This window comes from Mastomys coucha, unplaced genomic scaffold (assembly GCF_008632895.1).
Source record: "Mastomys coucha isolate ucsf_1 unplaced genomic scaffold, UCSF_Mcou_1 pScaffold8, whole genome shotgun sequence".
In the NCBI taxonomy this organism is placed as follows: domain Eukaryota; kingdom Metazoa; phylum Chordata; class Mammalia; order Rodentia; family Muridae; genus Mastomys; species Mastomys coucha.
In genome coordinates this window covers 28,075,840-28,094,978 of record NW_022196914.1, presented here as the reverse complement: position 1 = coordinate 28,094,978, position 19,139 = coordinate 28,075,840, and the positions used below count along the sequence as shown (strand labels likewise).

Genomic DNA, 19,139 nt, shown 5'->3' with positions numbered 1-19,139 from the left:
CCTACCCACGTGGAAGGGTAAAAATTAGACAGCAGACCTTACTGTTCAGCCATCTTGAATTTAATCAACCTCCTTTGTTCCCCCAACAGGTAAAATACCTGGGGCATAAACCACTCCCCCCAAAATACATCCGTGTAATAGTCCAATCAGCGACTTCCTTGCTACTCTGTGGGGGTGGAGCTTTCGAATATAACTAGAACCCGGTTGGAGGTGTGGCGAATAGCAAGAGATGGGCAGAGAGGTGTGGCTATCAGAGGCAGGTCTCAAACCAGGAGGGTTACAGAGATGTCTCTTTGTAAATTGGGCTCACTTTCCTAGAATTTAATGCTTCTAGAATCTCTAAACCCAGAGATCTAGGACAGGAATAAATAATAAGTTTTTCTCCTGTGCATGCTTCTCTGCACACACTTGTTTTAGTAGTAAAACTATACCAATTTAAGGGTGTGTGTGCATATTTATGTTTGTGTGGATGCACAATTCTGTGAGAGTCCATGTGTTCATACATGTATATACATGGGAAAGCCAAGCAACTATCAAAAGCAGAGCTGGAGGCCAGATCTCTACAGCACTGTAATTTATCAAGTAGGCTAGCAGTTAGACAAGGCCCAGGAATCTATCTACCTGACTCCACTTCCTCACCATTGAGATTTCAAGTGCACAGCACCACTCCTGCCTCATCCCATTGGTTCTGGGATTGAATAGAAGACTTATGGAGATAGCTCCCTGTCTCACAACCCACATTTCACAGATGAGATCCTAGATATTGTCTGATACCATGAGAATAGCAATGAGCATACTCTATATTGAATGGCCAATATTTCATAAGATTATTTTATAATAGTTTTTATAATTGTGTTTAAACTTTTAAACTGTTGCTTGGTTTTCAGTAAAAATTAAATGACATATTTGTGAACACAACATGATTTTATTACATGTGTATATACCGTGAAATAGCTTCAAGCACCATAATCTGTATATTACCTATCAAATGTATTGTGATTCTGTGGAAAGAAAATTTATAACGTGCTTTCAGTTTTAAAAGACACAGTACAGGTATTGCAACTTAATAATCAAGCTGTATAATCATCCCTTAGAATTATTCCTGATTTTAGCTGGAATTGTGTATTCTTTGGCTAAGGCCTTTCCAAGCCTTTATGTATTCCCTAAGCCTTCAGTAGCCACCATTGTATTCTCTGCTTCTTGGAATTGCTAATTTTAATATCTAAATATAAGGGATATCATTTAGTCTATGTAGTTCTGATTGTTCTGTTAAGACGGAGGGTATCTGTAGCTTGCTGATCACTCTGATTGACTATTAATAAATTCACAATTTTAACAAACAGCTCAGCTGAAGGCTTCAGTTACAAACCAAACTGCAGCATGCAGGTAATTTATTGTCCAATATGATCAAACTATTATAAGTATGTATTCATTATCACAACTTAAAAAGCAAAATTCAATCGCAACTGTTGAGCAATAGCTCTGCCTCATCTCCTTTGAATGATTTTGCTAATTCTTACGCAGATAGCCTATGGTTCAGCTAGGTCATGGCCATTTTGACAATGAAGAAACCGATAAGTATCAATAAGCCTGGAGTCTGGTGAGCAGTGCAGAGGTAAGAAGAGTAATATTGGCTGATTATAGAGTTGTCTTATTTTAAGACACTGGCAAGGAAAAAATGCATCTGATATTAAATTCTAGTTCTAATGTTTTGGAATGTTTACAAGCAACAACATTCTAGACAGAAAGGATCAACTTCTCCCCAGTCACTTCTTAGAGCCCAGAACACTAGGGTATTACTAAAATTGTTCCAAGTCTATTTTCCAAACTATCCAAAGCCCAAGGATCCTAACAGTCTGTAGGGAACGCTTCAGAACACTGGTAGGGAGAGATTTGTATCTCCATCATTTTCCCTTCTAAAAGATCCTGCCTGGCACACTTTCCTAAAAGACTAGAGGAAGTAAAGAAACCACGGGGATCAGATCAGCCACTACAATAAACGTTCAAGCATAAGAATATTAAGCTCAGTCTCCATGTGGCAACAAAAATAAATTCATTTTTAGAGGTTTAAATTTTCTCTTTGCTTTGTGGGGCTTTTAACTCATGGCCCTCCCACTGTCACCACCTGATATCCAGGGAGTAAAGCGACCACATGCAGGAGGAAAAAGCTAATTGGGAATTAAAGGAGGTGGTGACTCACATCAGATAAGGCAGCGAAGAGTCCCGGGGCCTGACAACTGAGGAAAGGAACCCTGTTCACCCCAATTAACAACTTCACATGCTTAACCACCTGTCTTTGGTTCCTTGAGTTGGAAAATGAAAGCTTAAGCAAAATAAATCGCACCTACCTGGATGAGAGACAGATCCTCAAGCTGTAGTCTGAAGAGATAGTTTCTGCAAAATACAAACGGAGGTCAAGTTACCTTCAGTAGACTCCCCCACCAAATCAAGGCATCCATGAGCTGAGAACGAAGGTAAGAAGAGGCAATGATGTGGGGGACAAAATATCATCCTGCTATTAGTATGGGTAATACAACACTCAGAACCAGAGATCAGGGGCATCTGACTTATCAAGAGATATGTGTTTGAGACCTGGGAGAGTGCTGCAGATTATGCACTGTGACAAGAGACAGATGCAAACTTCCATTGCCTCTTAAAGTTTTCATTTCTATGACTATTATTTGACTGTCACAAGTTTCCCCATTAACATACCAGGTTGGTTTCTCTGATCTGATTACATGGAACCCCCAGTCACCCTCATTATATTGTTAAATGTGTCTCTAAACTACTGGCCCACATTTCAGTTCAGCAAGGGAGCAAGCTATGAACTTATGAAATGAGATTAAAATATAGCAAAACCATTTCCCCCTTCCTTTCCTCCCTTCAGATCCTTCCATGTACACCTCCCTGTTGCCCTTTGAAATTGATTACTTTTTTCTTTAATTGTTATTATTATTGTTTTTTATGTGTGAGTGTTTATTCCTAAGTCACATTCCCTTTTACTTAAAGGAACCATGGTGTATGGATGTAGGATGTGCCCATTATGTGAGTATGAGGACCAGAGTTCTGATACCCAGTACTCCTGTAAAGCTCTGGCTGTGGTGCTGCACTTCTATAGCCCCACAGCTTGTAAGGGGAGAAGTCTGGAGACGTGGATGCTAAGAACTCATTTGCTAGTCTATCCAATTGGTTAGCTCTAAACTCGGTGAGAAGCATAATCTCAAAAACTGAATTAGAAAGCAATTAAGGATGCCTTCCTATGTTAGCCTCTGGCCCTACACACTCATACATACACTAATTTTACATAAAAACTAATTAAGTAAATAATTAAAAAACATTTTAAGTGACTTATTTAATAAACAACAGAGATGCCTGAACATCTGACCATTTCTGTAATTTGGATAGACAATTTATTCTCTTGGTCCATGTGCTGAGGCCTGGTTCGCAGCTGTGGCACTATTGTGAGATGGAAGTGTTAGGGAATGTGGCCTGTAGTAAAAAGTTAGGTCACTGTTGAAGAAGATACTGGAAGCCTGGGCAGCTTCATCTATCTCTTTGCCCAGTCTACATACGCTGCTCAAGCCTTGTCTACTACAATCTCCCCCAACAAGAAAAAAAGGCTCAGATGAACACATATGAAAGTTTTTAAGTTGTAAACCAAAGGAAATAGTAGTCCTTATACTATTAATGATTCCAAGCAGTTTGTTACAGCAATGGAAAGGTAACCAACAGCTATTTAAAAAATAATATAAAATTAAATAAAAAATTTAAAAAACAAAAATATCAAGGTGAATTTTAGTAACTTCTGGAAACCAGTTTAAATGTTTATATTTCCCTCTACTAACATTTCAAAATTATCTTATCAGATATGATTACAACCTCATCATACAAAACAGAGAACAATGTCACTATTTGAGTAAGTCCTGTTAATAAGTACTTATGACACTATTTATAAACCATAGCCTATTTGTCTTTTATTTTTGAAATTATAATTACATCATTCCTCCCCCTTCTCTTTATTCCCTCAAATACTCACATAAGTCTTTCTTTCTTTAAAATCTCTTGTATTAATTCAGTAATTATTACATACATGTGTATATATCCCTAAATATAACCTGTATAATGTTCAGTCTGTATAATGTTGTTTATATGTATATTTTCGGGGCTAAGCATTTGTTGGAAAATCAACTATAAACCATAGTCTTGATAGCAAAGGACTTGGACAATCTGAAGCTGAAGTCACCTGAACTGTGTACAGCTGTATGTATTACCAGTGTCTATGTAAATGTCTGTTTTCTAGTTGGTTGATTGCATTTCTCTAGCAATTGGTCTCTTTGCTTTGTTTTGTGGGTTTTGTTTGTTTTTGTTTTGAAGGACACAGTGTAGTAGTTGCTCTTAAATGTTTGTTTAATAAATAATGCATTGAAGAAAACCCAAGTGTCTTAGTCAGGGTTTCTATTCCTACACAAACATCATGACCAAGATTCAAGTTGAGGAGGAAAGGGTTTATTCAGCTTACACTTCCACACTGCTGTTCATCACCAAAGGAAGTCAGGACTGGAACTCAAGCAGGTCAGGAAGCAAGAGCTGATGCAGAGGCTATGGAGGGATGTTCCTTGCTGGCTTGCTTTCCCTGGCTTGCTCAGCTTGCTTTCTTATAGAACTCAAGACTACCAGCCCAGGGATGGCACCACCCACAATGGACCTCCCCCTTGATCACTAATTGAGAAAATGCCCCACAGCTGGATCTCATGGAGGCATTTCCTCACCTGAAACTCCTTTCTCTGTGATAACTCCAGCTTATGTCAAGTTGACACACACAACCAGCCAGTGCACCAAGTAATCTCCCAAACATCTCTGATGGTGCTTTGTGGACTGCAAACGTGTATCATTGCACATTTTAGTACCACAACAACAGCACCCACCCACTTCAAGATTATTTCCCCCCATAGAATCCCAAGTGAAATGCTGATGGGATTCTTATAACCCCTCCCCTCCACTGGGCCAAGGGATCCAAAGAGACACCTCTAACCTCTTTCACAAACCACTTTGGCTGCACAAAAATTCCAATCCTGCTAGGCAACAAGAAGGTCCTTAAATCTCTCAAGACAAGTTGATCTATTACAGTTTGGGTCAGTGACCTATGAAGTTAAAGGTTACAAAAAGAAAGAAAATCTTCTAAAAGGAATAAAAAATTGATACTCCCAGATGTTGGGCCGCTCACACCACAAAGTAAGATCTATGTCCCCAGCAAACGACCGTTCTCCAGGGCACTGCAGAAGAAGCAAGCACTTTATCTTGCAATTGTGTGAGCACAGAGGTGGGAAAACAATATATGTGAGGTCCAGGAGAAAGGCCACCACCCTTTCCAACATGAAAGAGAAATGATTTGGGCTTGCAGCCAACCAGTGATGCTAACCAAATGTTGCTCTTAGCGTCTGTTTCTCTAATGGGGCAATTTGGGAGAAGCTCAAAGCGTTAAGTATTCCCATTAATCTTCATAACACCTCTAGATGTAAACAGGTAGTAATGAGGACCATGGTCATTCTTCAAGAGAAAGAGGCATTAGTACAAAAGATTAAGATGTTAGACAGTTCTGTGTATGGTGGCACAATTTAAAGGAACTATTCTGCTCCCATATTTTCTTCTCATTATGGAAATAAAAAGTAGCAGTTTGCTAAGGGGCAAACTTGGTTTGGTTTTACTAGATAAAAATATGGATTTGTTTCTCCTTAGTATTTCTGGAGTAAAATTAGACATTTGTTCCCAAGGTCTTGGAATAAAATTAGACATTACACATTCAAATGCAATAAGCCAGATCACTTTTATGAGTAATGTCATTGGAGGAGTCCGCAGATGCAGATGACTAATTCAAATCACAAAGCCATTGCCTTTGGCAGATGCCAAATGACAGTGTTAAAGCTTGTTTTTCCTTCCCCCTCTAGATGTCCAAATAGTTTTCCTCTGTCTCGGAGTTTATGTCTTACTTATTCTAGGACTGAAGACCCATCACTGGGTCACATCTCAGCCCCCAGTGGTACATTAGCCACAAATTACAAAACACAACAATCCAGTCTCTGAGAGAGCAGTGCAATCATGACCAGATGAAGTTGAATGCTGTCATCATGTAAAGTACTGCAATTCAGAGGGCGTTAAAAAAAAGGTTGAACCATCAAAAGCATATTAACTGAAAAGCTCATTTCATCTAGAGACACCATAAAAATGTAACTGTGACCTCCATTAATTATGAAAGACATAGGTGTTTTAAGATGACATTCTTTTAGAATAACTCAATTGGCCTCTGATGAATATGACTATAAAAGCAAAGAAAAAGTCTACATTGTTCTACATTGTTATTTAACGTGTTAAGGCAGAGGTGTTTAACTGAGAAGGCAATGTTTAAGGGAAAGAGGCATGGGCATTTCCCTGAGAGAAATGGGGATCAGATGTGACATATTCGTAGAAAATATGTTAACAATGGAGACAAGAAACTCTTGCTATGTAACAAAAGCTTAGTCTGAAGTTGGTCCTAGAACAATTTGAAGACAAAATATATTTCATATAAATTGTCATAATACAAGTAAGTCTCAGAAGGTTCTGCTAGCTGAAAACTTTGCCTGGCCTGTATCTAAATCAAGATCATTCTCTCTGCTTTGGCAACAGCACATTTCCTTCAGAACGGCTGTCAGTATCCCACCAGTACGCTGTTTGACACAAGAGTATTTGACAAGATAACCAAGTTTTCGGTTACATTAATAGATTTGAAAGTTTAAATCTACGAAATGTCTGGAAAGATGGTAAGTATTTAAGTATAAATATTTAACAGATCAACCATTTTAACAAATGTAAGAATTTGTAGGGATCTTAATGACAGCTCTTCAACCTGTTTAAAATGGCTATTTCTGTGTTTACTGACTGTGAGTTAATTCTAAAACACCTTTATCTTTTTTTGTGTGCTCAAACTTATTCTAGAAAACATTCATTCCTTGTGCTTTTTCACAGGTATTTAATAAGCCAAACAAATTATTCATATGTTTCAAGTAATATTTTTCATTCTTTGGTAGTTCCATGCCAAGCTAAACTTAAATTACAGGTATGTTTTAAGTAATATGTTTTCATCCTTGGGTAGTTCCATGCTGTTATACAATATGTATTGATCATATCCATCCACCACTTCCTCCTTCCAGCCCTGCCTAGTGCTCCTCACCCTATCTTTCTCCCTACTCAATGTTCTTTGTTTATTTGCTGTCAATAACAACCCTGAATAGAATTAGCACTGTGTCTATGTGCATGGGGATGCGACCATGCACTGGAGCATGAGCCACCTACTAGCAACCAGTATAGATGATTCCATGTTGACTGACTAAGGGCAACACTGACTTCTACTTTCATGAGTCTGGTACATGTGGGATTTGCAGTGGAGCTAAGTGCATTAGCTCCTCTGATAGAAGTAGAAGGTCAGGGACATGTGATTCAAGTACAGTGACAGCATTTTTCAATTGATAATATTTACGTTGTAGATTTTTAATTCTGGGAAGTTTTTGATAACATATAATTTTAGATATGAAAACAAGTAAAATCAATCTCAATTATTTATATATATATATATGTATATATATATATATCTTCAAAAACTCTAGTCATTGGGGGTGAATAGATAGATAAGTCTGTTAAAACCTCAGACTGTTCTTTCGGGAACCAATTACCTATGACAAGAGATTCACAACTCCCTGTATTGCCAGCTCTGTGGGATCTGACAGCCTCTTCTGTGACTGTGGGTACTGCACTTGTGAACAAACCTATATACTTCCCCCATAATAATAAAATATTTTTTGTTATTTTAAAGAAAATCTTTTAAAATACATAGTAAATACATTACTGTTACTAGAACTTTTTTAAGTAGTTCTGATTTTATGTATTTATTTTCTGTTCTCTATGTCTAGTACTCATGCATCATAATGGATCATGAGTATGATCCAATTTTCTATCTAAAAAGGGTATTTCAATTTAACTCTTAAATGTGTCACATACTAGAAATAAGTTTCAAAAATAAAACTTATGCCCAACCACATCAGTAGCACAGTGACATATTTAAATGCTGCTTTCATACGACGTAAGTGGACACAGCTCAGCAGTAGAGCAATTGCTTACCATGTAAACAAGGCACTAGGCTCAATCCCTTCAACTGAAAATGGAATCAGAGGATGGAAAGACATCTCAGTATTAGACTACTTCCCAGCATGTGTAAGACCTCCAATCCCACTGGCATGACAAGACAAAGGAAATAATAAGGTCCTTGTGAGACGTTGTGGTGCACACGTGGAATCCCAGCACACAGAAGCACGAGACAGGATTGCCAAGTAAGTCTGAGGCCAACCTGGGGCACAAAACAACACTGTTCCAAACACAGCCAAAAGAATCAGAACAAGCTGAAACAAATCCACAAGGATATTTTTAAAATAACAAAACAAGGCCTCAGAAATAGATGGGCACTTTCTTATTTAGCAAGAAAGAAGTGATGAAGGCAGATTTTAATGCTTCCCTAAAGGAATCCAATATTATTAGCAAATTTCACAGATTGAGAGAAAAATCAGAGGTAGCTTTCCTGGAAAAAATATATTGAACAAGAGTTATAAGTCAACGCTGTTAACAGCTACTCTAATCATTTAAACCTCTTTATGTGTTAAATACAACTTGCAGATCTCTCAGGGTTGGATGACCCCATGCTGACTGAAAACACTAAGGGCACTGCTGACTTCTACTTTCAAGCATCTGATACATATGCGATTTGTTATTTCCCATTCTCTATTCAACAGAGAAACTCAATGACTCAAAACAATTCCAACTAAGGATTTCTGCCTCCATTAGCCTATGATTTCCTAGGAGTATTTGCCACTTTAATTATTTACATGCAACATAATTTTTCTGGGCTCTGTTCAGATACGGAAACAGGAGCTTTAGTCCTCGTACAGCTTTAAATAACAAAATATTCATTGTTCATTCGCCTACATATGCGCTCCCATTGAATCCCACTGAAGTCTCCTTGGACCCTCACCCTCAGACACCCATTTTGTCATCAATCATTGTCAGCCCAATTCTAAAAAATGTTTCTACCTGTTTCCTCTCCTATGTCCATCCTCAAAGCCTAACTTCAAGTTCTTTCTGATCTGACCACAACCCCCTCCAGGGTCTCTCCTAACCCTGGCACAGTTTTCGCATTGTGCAGTAGCTGCATCTCCTTGTGCATGTATGAGCACGTGAACCCACAGGTATGTGAATCTGGGGCATCTTTCTGCTGTCAGCAGGATCTCTCCATTGCCACACAGAACAGGATCTGAATAAACTAAACAGTAAGTCTGGAAGGCCTTCCACAGTCTACAAGGACCAGGGAAGAGTCTGTGGCCTGAGTGAAAGATTACCAAACCCTGTATTACAAGACTAATTCCCAGCTCTGCCTTTGATCCAGGGTCCCCACCCATAGTCATTTTCCCTTGTGAGTCACCTATGGGTACTCACATTTCAAGTTCTTACTTCCCAGACTCAGAAGTCCTGGAGTTTTCCTGTGAGAACTGTCTACTGGTGTTCAAAGCACATCCAAGGCTCACCTGGATGGGAGCCTTCTCAGTGTAGCCTTCTTTGCCCCAAGTACCATCAAATCTGTTTACTGTTATTGTGCTCAGGGCTACTGAAGCTGTTCACAAAGAAATGATTACTAGTTTCCCTAGCACTCTTGCTAAGCCCAGAGTCAGGAATCTCCTATTAATCAGAGTAGAAAATATTTGAACTTTGCAGCTATAGCTCCAAACTCTCTGCAGTCAAGGTGCAAGTGAACAGAAGACTGTGTCTCAATAAAACTTTATTTGCAAAAGACAGAAACGAACATAAAGGTCACTCTTGTACTTGGAGCTGAACATGCTTCAGTTCCCCAATACCTAAAACACTTCACAGCATACTGTAGCTACTAGTAATTTACCTAGTAGATACTAGGTAAGTTAAGGGTCCCAAAAAGAAAGTACCTAAGTTAATAAGTTCTGATGAGCCACACACAGAACTGGCTCCGAAGAGAGTTCTCCTAGCACTCAAGGTATATCACATTCACACAACTTAATCACAGCCACATCCTGCAATGATGAGACAGTGTCCGTGTAGTTATAGTTGACTCAAGAAGCCAGAGTTAGGCCCCTAGTACAAAGAATTAATTATTCCACTCCCTCAAGCTAAAGTTACCCCCGAGGATTAAATCCTCAACTAACTTAGACAGCACAAATATAAGTTAATTTTGACTAACTGTATGGTCTTTAACACTCAGCAGAACAGTGTAACCAAAGACTCAGAGAACTGGTCACAATCCAAGGGACTGCACTCCCTAGACAAGTCTACATAAGATATTATTTATATAACTACATCTCACTAATATTGCTCAGATATAAGACTTCAGACCTTGGCTCACTGGAGCACTTGCAGGCAGCTGAGGGAGACAGATACACTATTGTTTTAACCTAAAAATTAAATGATGGCTCACCTTAAACCATGCTAATGTAGCAAAGAATGTTAAGCACCAGTACATGTAATACCAGCCCCAAGGAAGAAAAGATAGGAAAAGAAAATGTAATTAAGTCCCAAAGTAAAGGTTCAGGGGAGGTCAGATAACAGAAAGGAGAAGGAAGGAGCAGCAGCATCCCTCCTTCATCTCCACCTGCTTCTCCTAAGTCATAATTAATGAGAACCCAGCATCCTTATGGCCATCCTCTTGGGTTGCTTTTCACAGTGAGGCCACTGCTTCTTGGATTCACTCCCAATCACTCATTTCATGCCCTTGGCATGTGTTACCTCTAATTTCATAGGCTTGATTAAAATACATCCTCCAAAATCAGGAAGAGATGTGTTTGCAGGAAGCTGAACTGTTGATCCTATAAGCATTTCTATGTTTGCTTTTAATGATACAATACTTCCAGTAGATTAGATCTCAGGTAAAATTTTGTAGCAAAACCAAGGATTATAGCTATCTGGAAAAAAAAACAAAAAACAAAAAACAAAAACTAACAAAAGAGAATAACATTAGGCAATTTTAGAAAAGTAAACTTTACCTGAATCTAAAGTAGCCTTATCCCCTGGCACACCTTCATTAGAAGTAGTAGAATGTTTGTTTTGTGAGGAGGGGGAAAAAACACAGCCCTCATTTTAATTAAACATTAACCTGCCTTGTTACTTGGCATGGTCTCATGAGAACACTTGCTCACTTAAAATAATTCATTGGAAGGTTATTAGGGACACAAAACTCCAGTACCCTGGCTTCTTACAGGAAAAGCTAGAATCAGCTTAAGACAAACCATCAAGATCACCTGCTCTCCCTACTAGAAACTGCTAAGTAACCATCCATGATCTAGGAACACTCAGTTCAACCAACTGTATGCATTGTTTTCTTGATTCAAAGAACAACTTATAAATATGTCCTCTTTCATCTCCCAGACACACACATTAAAGAGCTAAATCGGTGGTTGTCTGTGATACCCAGAGCATGAATCAGTGAAAGACCTCTGTAAACAAAGAATCTTAATGTGTTTAAAATGTTTAGCAGTTCTGAATACATAAAGCAAATTCAGGCAGAGGGAAAGTGTCAGACTCTTCAGTTTTAATTCTCAGTTTTGAACATGAGGGAAACAAATGGTTAAAAAAGACACTGAAATTATTCAACCCATCACTGTGATTTCTAATGAAAACTAACCTCTTCCTTAGGAGCACTCAGGTTTACAACTGAATTAATGACGTTTAATTTTTTTTTCTGTTAAAAAACAGAACAAAACAAAAGGCCATGCTGATTGGTAATCTGTACTCTTTTCTATGCAAGAATAGAGATGTCATTATCTATCTGGAAAAATATTTACTGATTAAAAAGGCGATCCTGAGACTCCTCTGCATGACTATCAAGTATGAGCTGTAAGGATCAGTGTGCAGAATATGCACACATAGAGTGAATCGTCCTGACACCAGGTCGGTGTACAAGGTATGCTGTTATGGACTGATCCACACTGAAGTCAGGTGTGTAAGGAATGGGGCTATTGGTTGTCCTCACATCAAATCATATATGTAAGGAGACTTACCCAGACCCAGCATCTGTCTACCTAGCATGGTCATAGTATTACTGTTTTCTGCTAGAACTCTGATTGAATAAAAACCAAATATTTCCAGAAAAATAAACCATTAAATTTGTTATCAGTCACAGTTATTATCTGATCCCCTGGCTTCTGGGTCTCAATTTCACCACTTTGCATAACAGGTGGCTGAGTCAGCTGGATTGTGGATAAGGGTTGGTTTGTGAGCACTAGCTGGGTCCATTCTGACTAAAACAACACAGGTAATAATACACCTCTCACTGGGTATATCTACATTATATTGTAGACTTTAGAAGAAGAATAAAAGTGTAAGATGTTGAATATGGAACGTAAACAATTGATAGAATATAAAACAAATAGAATTTAAAGTAAAAACATCGTAAAACAAGTTACAGGTGAAACAATGCTTTCATTTTGAAAGCCAACTTGAAGAAGTGTCCAAATAGCCACAAAGGAAACCTCAATGTCTTTCCTGTTCGATGGCAAAGACCCTACAGGAGCTTTGATGATGCGTTTTTTTCATGACAAGTGCTCAGCATTTTGTAAAATTAAATGTAGCTAACTTGAAAGTGACTGGTACTACACACCATGCTGTGTGCATCAAGTCAACTGTCATAGGGAATCACAATTCAAATTTAATGCATCGCACAGATGCCTGTGTCTCGAGATCATTGCTTGCCATCCCTCAGATTGAATCCTAGGCACATGAAGAACTCATTTGAAAAAATATAAATGTTATCACACTCTCTTATATCTGCTGCTACAATTGTATCTACAGCAAAACTGAGCCTTGTAGCTTGTAAAGTACTGCCAGTCCTCTTACAATTATCCACACAAAAACCACGAGCAATTGCATATTCTTTTGCTTTGATTCTTCCTTTCTTCTTTTATTCCATGAAATTGATTTTGGTAGGTTTTGTGACAAGAAATATACCTAGACCAGATACATATTATCCTAACAACAGAAACACATGGAAGTCAAATACCAAAAGCAAATAATGGAAAGGTGAATTGTGGCTGTCTTTGGAAGTGCTGATTTCCTAATGTCTTACAGCATTTTCCACATTTCCTTCAAGGGAAGATGGCCAAGTATGATAGTTGCAAAGATTGACATTATTAAATTGTAAAAAAGCAAGAGTAAAGCAGGATTTGAAGACAAATGAATTTAAATTCATATGAAAGTCAATGTACACCTTGGAAATCATTAGTGAATCCTTCTGGAAATTGCATGGATTCCTATTCATATCCCTTCTGGTCATACATAAGCACAGAGTGCCTGAGGATTTATCTTCCTTCTTCTGTACAATGAGCTCATTTTATCAAAGAGTGATAAGGATCTTTAACTGACCTCAATCTCAGTGGCGTAGAGCTTCACCGGTGTAAACAAAAGCAACATCCAGTGCTAACAAGGAACAAAATAAAGATACCCATTCTATTTCTCCACAGCTCATACTTTTAAACCATTCCTACTTTCTGAAAAACACACATGTTACACAAATGTGTCTTGCTAGGTCATTCCTTCCCAACTAAGAACCTGAGGGCCAGGCTATTTTTAAAGTTTGATAAGTGGTCAGACTCCCTCTCAAACATTCTGAGTCTAATCCCACCAAGTTTCCTTGATGAAATTTCTTCCTTTTTCCTTTGGGGTTATCTGCATGAAATGCTGATGTGCATGAACATGGACTCATCTGGAAAGTGCATGGCTTCCTCACGCAGGCTTCCTGTAGCTTGTTAATGTAGCTAGAGTTTGTCATGTATTATTTCATTAATCCTCACAACAGCTGGAAGGAATGATAATAATTAAACCAACTTTAAAGATAAGAAAATTAGGCTCAGAAGCAGGCTTTGGGTCACAGAGCTTGGGAAGCCTAGCTTAGTTCTTTCTTTCTCATTTATTAAGTAGCTACAATGTATTAAACATTGTTCTAAAATACAGACTGCAGCTCTTATTCCTAGGGTGTCCAGGCTCTCAAAGTATACTTACTATAAAATATCATGTTTTGATTATCTGAAATTCATATGTCATTGAGCATACTGTATTTTGTTGTGTTTATTCTGGGCACCACAAAACATTGCCCACCAGGGTGACTCAGGCACTGGTCCATTTGAAATCAATGCTAGGGAGTCCAGCAGAGCTGCTCAGATGAAGATGATCAGGGATGGTTTTCCATTGAGGACCATCCATAGTTGCTACTGCACCCAGAGAAGGCCCAGGAGCTTGTCACAATCTATGATTTACTCTGTGTGTCTTCTTACATCCCTTAAGAGAAGCTGGTACCTTGACCAAATGCCAAATTTTCCAGTCCTCCAGAGATGGTGGAGACTCCTGAGTCAGCTAATAGACAGCCTTTAAAAATGGTTTGAAAGATAACTGAGGTAGATAGGATCAACACTGCTTGGGACATATTTGTACCTGCTGTTGAGGAAAGGGCCTCTTGGGACATATTTGTACCTGCTGTTGAGGAAAGGGCCTCTTCTGCCTTGGGTCATGTTTAAGGCAAGCCTTGAGATGTATAGCCTGTTACCTTTTCATGTTTGTTCCAAATGTAACTATCTGTAATAAACCTGAGGTCATTCTAAATCTGTTTTCTTAAAATTTTCTCAGACATACGCAAAGGAATGAATCACATCTTAGTGTTAAGCTTGTCACGGAGCCTGCCTGATGTCTTTGGGTTTCTACAAGGAGGAAGGAACTATGCTACACTGTAGGGAACCAAACCATCCAAAAAAGCTTGACACATCTGTTACCTAGGAAGAGGATGAGACTTATGAAGAAATAACATTGCACTGATAACAATTGACTGTTGGGTAATAATGGAACCATGTAAAGTAGACAATGTGGAGGTTCAAAACCAGTAGAGGATACTGGGTCAAGATGTTCTCTAAGAGAAAGATATCCACAAGAAGAAAATTTGGCATGGGCTGACTGAGAAGTAGCCAGTATTCTAGAAAAATTCAAACCTAATCCCAGAGGCGATGGGAATAGCTTACATAATTCCATAGCTTAATAGCTATGGGAAGCTTACATAATTCCATAGGTCTAGACCATGTGGGAAATTATGAGAGGCATGAGACATCAAGGCAGATGCTGACAGTCAAACCAGACACTCAACTTTTATCCAACAGTGCTCCCAGGAGCAGTCATTATATAAAAAGAGGATTTTGTTAACTGTGGTTTCAAAAGGAAAAAAAAATCTAGACACCAGGAAGCCAACCTAAAACCCTTGCGATAGACAGCCTACACTCTCAGTTAAAGAGTGGGCTGAGAATAGCATCAGGAACTCCTTTGTCCTGTCTATGGCAGAAAGTGAGGAAAAAGGCACCACAAATCTGTCTGGCTTCTACCCACACTTTCCTCACAACCATCCAAAGTGCCACCTACCCAGCACTGTGCCTGCAGGCCACCTTCTATCCTAACACTGACAGTTTTAGTTACATATCGTACTATCTAAACGTTGGAGCATACATTAGGCCTCCTCAGAACCTACAGGTGAGCTGTGGTGTAGAGTCCATGATCTCTCATGTCCTCCCCAAATGCTCTAAAATAGGATCTGAAAGAAGATGATTCTAGGAGACATACGATGTTTAACTAAAAGACCCTGAACACAATTTAAATTGAGCTTCACTCAGGTCTATGTAGGAATTTCACAAATTCTTGATCTACAAAATTGCTGTCTCACAATGTAGAAAAACATTTGATATGGCAGAGACATGAACTATCAGCTGTTCCAGGTACCATCCTCTGGTTCCTGAAGAATACATATTTACATATGGCATGTTTCTGAAGGTAGGAATCACACGTTTTCAGAGGATGTATCAGTGAGGATGAGGGAGACAACTCTAAATGTGTTGGTTAGGCTCCTGTGTCCAGATGCACATAGATGCTGACTCCACACACAAATCTGCTTTGTCTTTCCTCAGGGTGAGCAGAATCACAATGAATTACCCTTGCTTTCTCAGCTTCCTGGAAATGGGCAATCCAATGTCACCAAAATGACAGTAGAGGGTGTTCAGAAGCACATAGAGGCCTGTGGTCTCTAGAACTTTATGGACAAACATGCAGATAAGTTGAGAACATGTTTCATTGGATCAAACTGCCTGGGTTTGAACCTGGGGCCCATCTCCCACAGTGTCCATGGCTATCCGACAAGTTTATTTACACCCTGTCTCATTTTTCTCATGTCTAAAGTAACTTTATCTCCTTTAAAGTAAGACCAGAACCCTGCTAGAAATCTCTGTAATTCTTGGCTGACCTATTTCATGAATTCAGATCTGAAGAGTTGCTGCAGCTGGGGGGATGGAGTGCTGACCCAGTCTTGCAGTGAGGAGCAGATCTGCTCCCTCTTTGTGGATGGACCCCATGACATATATATAGCACTCCATTCTTAGATGGAATTACATTATTCAGTACACATTGATTTCAGCCCAGACACCTAGGTGTCACGCATGGATGTACAGTTAAATCAGAAAGTGCATGTGGAGGGAAAACAGCATCTCTCACCTTGCTCCTACGACAAGTTCTTTCTGTCCTGGGTCAAATGTTAACCTCGAGAAATCCACAGCATTCTCAGCTCTGAACTCCCGTAACCAGGGGCCAATTTCTAAATATGAAGAAAAAAAAGAAAGAAATAAAAAAAAAGGTAAAAACAAAAATAACAAGACAAAATGAAGAGGATGGCCTGCCTCCAGGATGACAGAGCAGGCAGGGCAGGAAGCAGGCAGAGTGATGAAGACTTGGAGGTCCTCTGGTGCCATCACAAAACTCATACATTAACCTGAAAAACACAGAGGGTGGCCACCCAATAAAGAACAATGCACAGCAGGGCTTGGTTGTGATTTACAAGCCAGATGTGTGGTTTCTTTTGGCTGCAGATGAGCATTCATAGGACCCATCAAAGGAATACAGAATGAGGCCGACCATTTCTTGTGAGAGCCCAGGGCTGAGGTTTACATATCACTAACCCCACTGGGCTTAGTTAGAGCCAAGGACAAAGCCTGGGTACTTTTGCCTTTCCAAATGAGTATTTCCAGACTGAGCCATTTCGACTTCTATTTTGGCCCTGCCATTAGACTTGTTAAACACATTTGGTCCTTTATAGATGAGAGATTTGCAGCTACTCCTAGCCCTCATTTGCATTATTTCTAAGGGAAATCAGGAAAACAGCCACTCTAAAGATACAGGAGTGTTTTCAAACAAGCACCTTTAACTCCTGTTAGGCCTCCAGCCCAGGGTCTCATGCTTCTGAGTTTTGCTTCCTCTCAGGATGTCCAGGCACTGCTGCACAGAGGACGGAGAAAGGGAGTTTCACTGTAATTTCCCCAAGGATTATGTGACATTCCTCAGGTAGAAGATACAGTGATTGGGCTTCCCAGATAAGGTGAGGTAGAGTAGAGGAAGCCCTGCTAAAAAGGGGAGTTGTCCATTTTGTCTGAGCACAGGGTCTCATTGTGATGAAATGAGAGCTCTGCAGAATAATGTACCACTCCTTTGAACCATGCCTCTTTCCTGGCAATGAAGAAACATGCAGTGCATTGCTTGCTAGTTTCAGGATACTGTCTCCTCTTCCTTGGCAACCAACCATATAATCAGATGCTCATTTTCCTTGATTTAATGTTTGAGTAATACCATACTGACTAAACGGGCATATGCCAACTGTCAAACCAATGTTGTTATTGGTTTAAAGAAAGGCAATAACACATCTCAACAGACACTGAAGATAAAAGAATAATTTACTATGGAAAACTTGTCACATAACTCATGAAGCAGAGGTAGCCTTGCAAGTGGACAGCAAAATATCTTCATTGTCAATTACTGGGAAATTGATAATGATTGAAAGGTATTTTGGTCTAAGCTTATAGAAATCTTGGATTTTAAAATTTAATGTAAATGTTACCCTGGTTTCATTTTAGTATTTTATACACATTTTTCCAAGTTTACCACAAATGATTAAAACAACTATTCATTTATAACTATGTAAATACAAGATAGCAGTACTATAAAACTTTATTAATAAATGATCCTTCTAAGAACTTACCATGCAGTTATGGCAATAGTGTTAATATCTCTATAAACATAAATATAGTTTATAAGTGTTTATAGGGTTGTAGGAATTTTACAGCTACAGAGAGGAGAGGCTAGTGGGTCCAATTGAAGGAAAGAGTCCTCCAGAATCATAGGGCAGATATCTTAGAGGAACAGGCAAGGGAGAAATAGGGAGACCACAGTATTCCTCTGTCTTGATCTCATGTAATGATGCTTTCTGCAATAAAGAAACCACATTTTTTAAAAAGAATTTTTTAATAGTTTTTATTTATTTTTATTTTATATGCATTGGTATTTTGCTTACATGCATCTGTATGAAGATGCTGGGTTGCCTAGAACTGAAGATACAGACAGTTGTGAGTCTCTCTGTGGGTGTTGGTGTGGGGAGCCGCAGCTGCCACCCTATATATACATATATATTGAACACCTGGTCTCCGGCCAGAGCAGAGAGCATTGAGATAAACAAGACTTAGTTGGAAAAGCTGTGTGCCTCTAGCTTGTGATGCAAGCTGGCATGATTTTCCTGCAGCCTATTATGCTTTGCCACGTAGTTGATGCTGACTGGGACCAGGGAAAGTATTTAACCCACAAGAGCTGGGAGCTGGAAATATAGGAAGTAAGATGTGATAGTGATAGTAGGTAAGATGTAATAGATAGGAGTAAGTATGTAGATATAGAAGTAAGATGTATGTAAGAATAGTGAGTAAGTATGTATAGATAGGAGTAAGTATGTAGATATAGAAGTAAGATGCATGTAAAAATAATAAGAGTAAGTAAGAAGAAAGTAGTAAGATGTAAGTAGTAAGATAGAAGTAGTAAGATGTAGGAAATAGGAGTAAGTAGGAAATAGGAATAAGTAAGAAGAAAGTAGAAAGATGTAACTAGTAAGATGTAAGAAGATATAGAGGAATATAAGAGAAGCTAGCTAGAGAAGTAAAAAGGAAGGTTCCTGATTAAACTGCATGGAAAAGAGCTCGTTGTTG

The 19,139-nt window shown here is 38.9% G+C and overlaps 1 protein-coding gene across 3 annotated transcripts in view; it reads right to left on the bottom strand.

The window, feature by feature from the left end:
- Sema5a (semaphorin 5A) overlaps positions 1-19,139 on the bottom strand; it is a 441,538-nt gene that overhangs the window by 223,156 nt on the left and 199,243 nt on the right. For all 3 annotated transcript variants that reach the window (XM_031359853.1, XM_031359854.1, XM_031359855.1), the window contains 2 exons: positions 16,615-16,714; positions 2,349-2,394 (listed from right to left, as the gene is read on the bottom strand). In XM_031359853.1, coding sequence (XP_031215713.1) covers positions 2,349-2,394; positions 16,615-16,714 — 146 coding nt within the window. The remainder of the gene's footprint in view (positions 1-2,348; positions 2,395-16,614; positions 16,715-19,139) is intronic.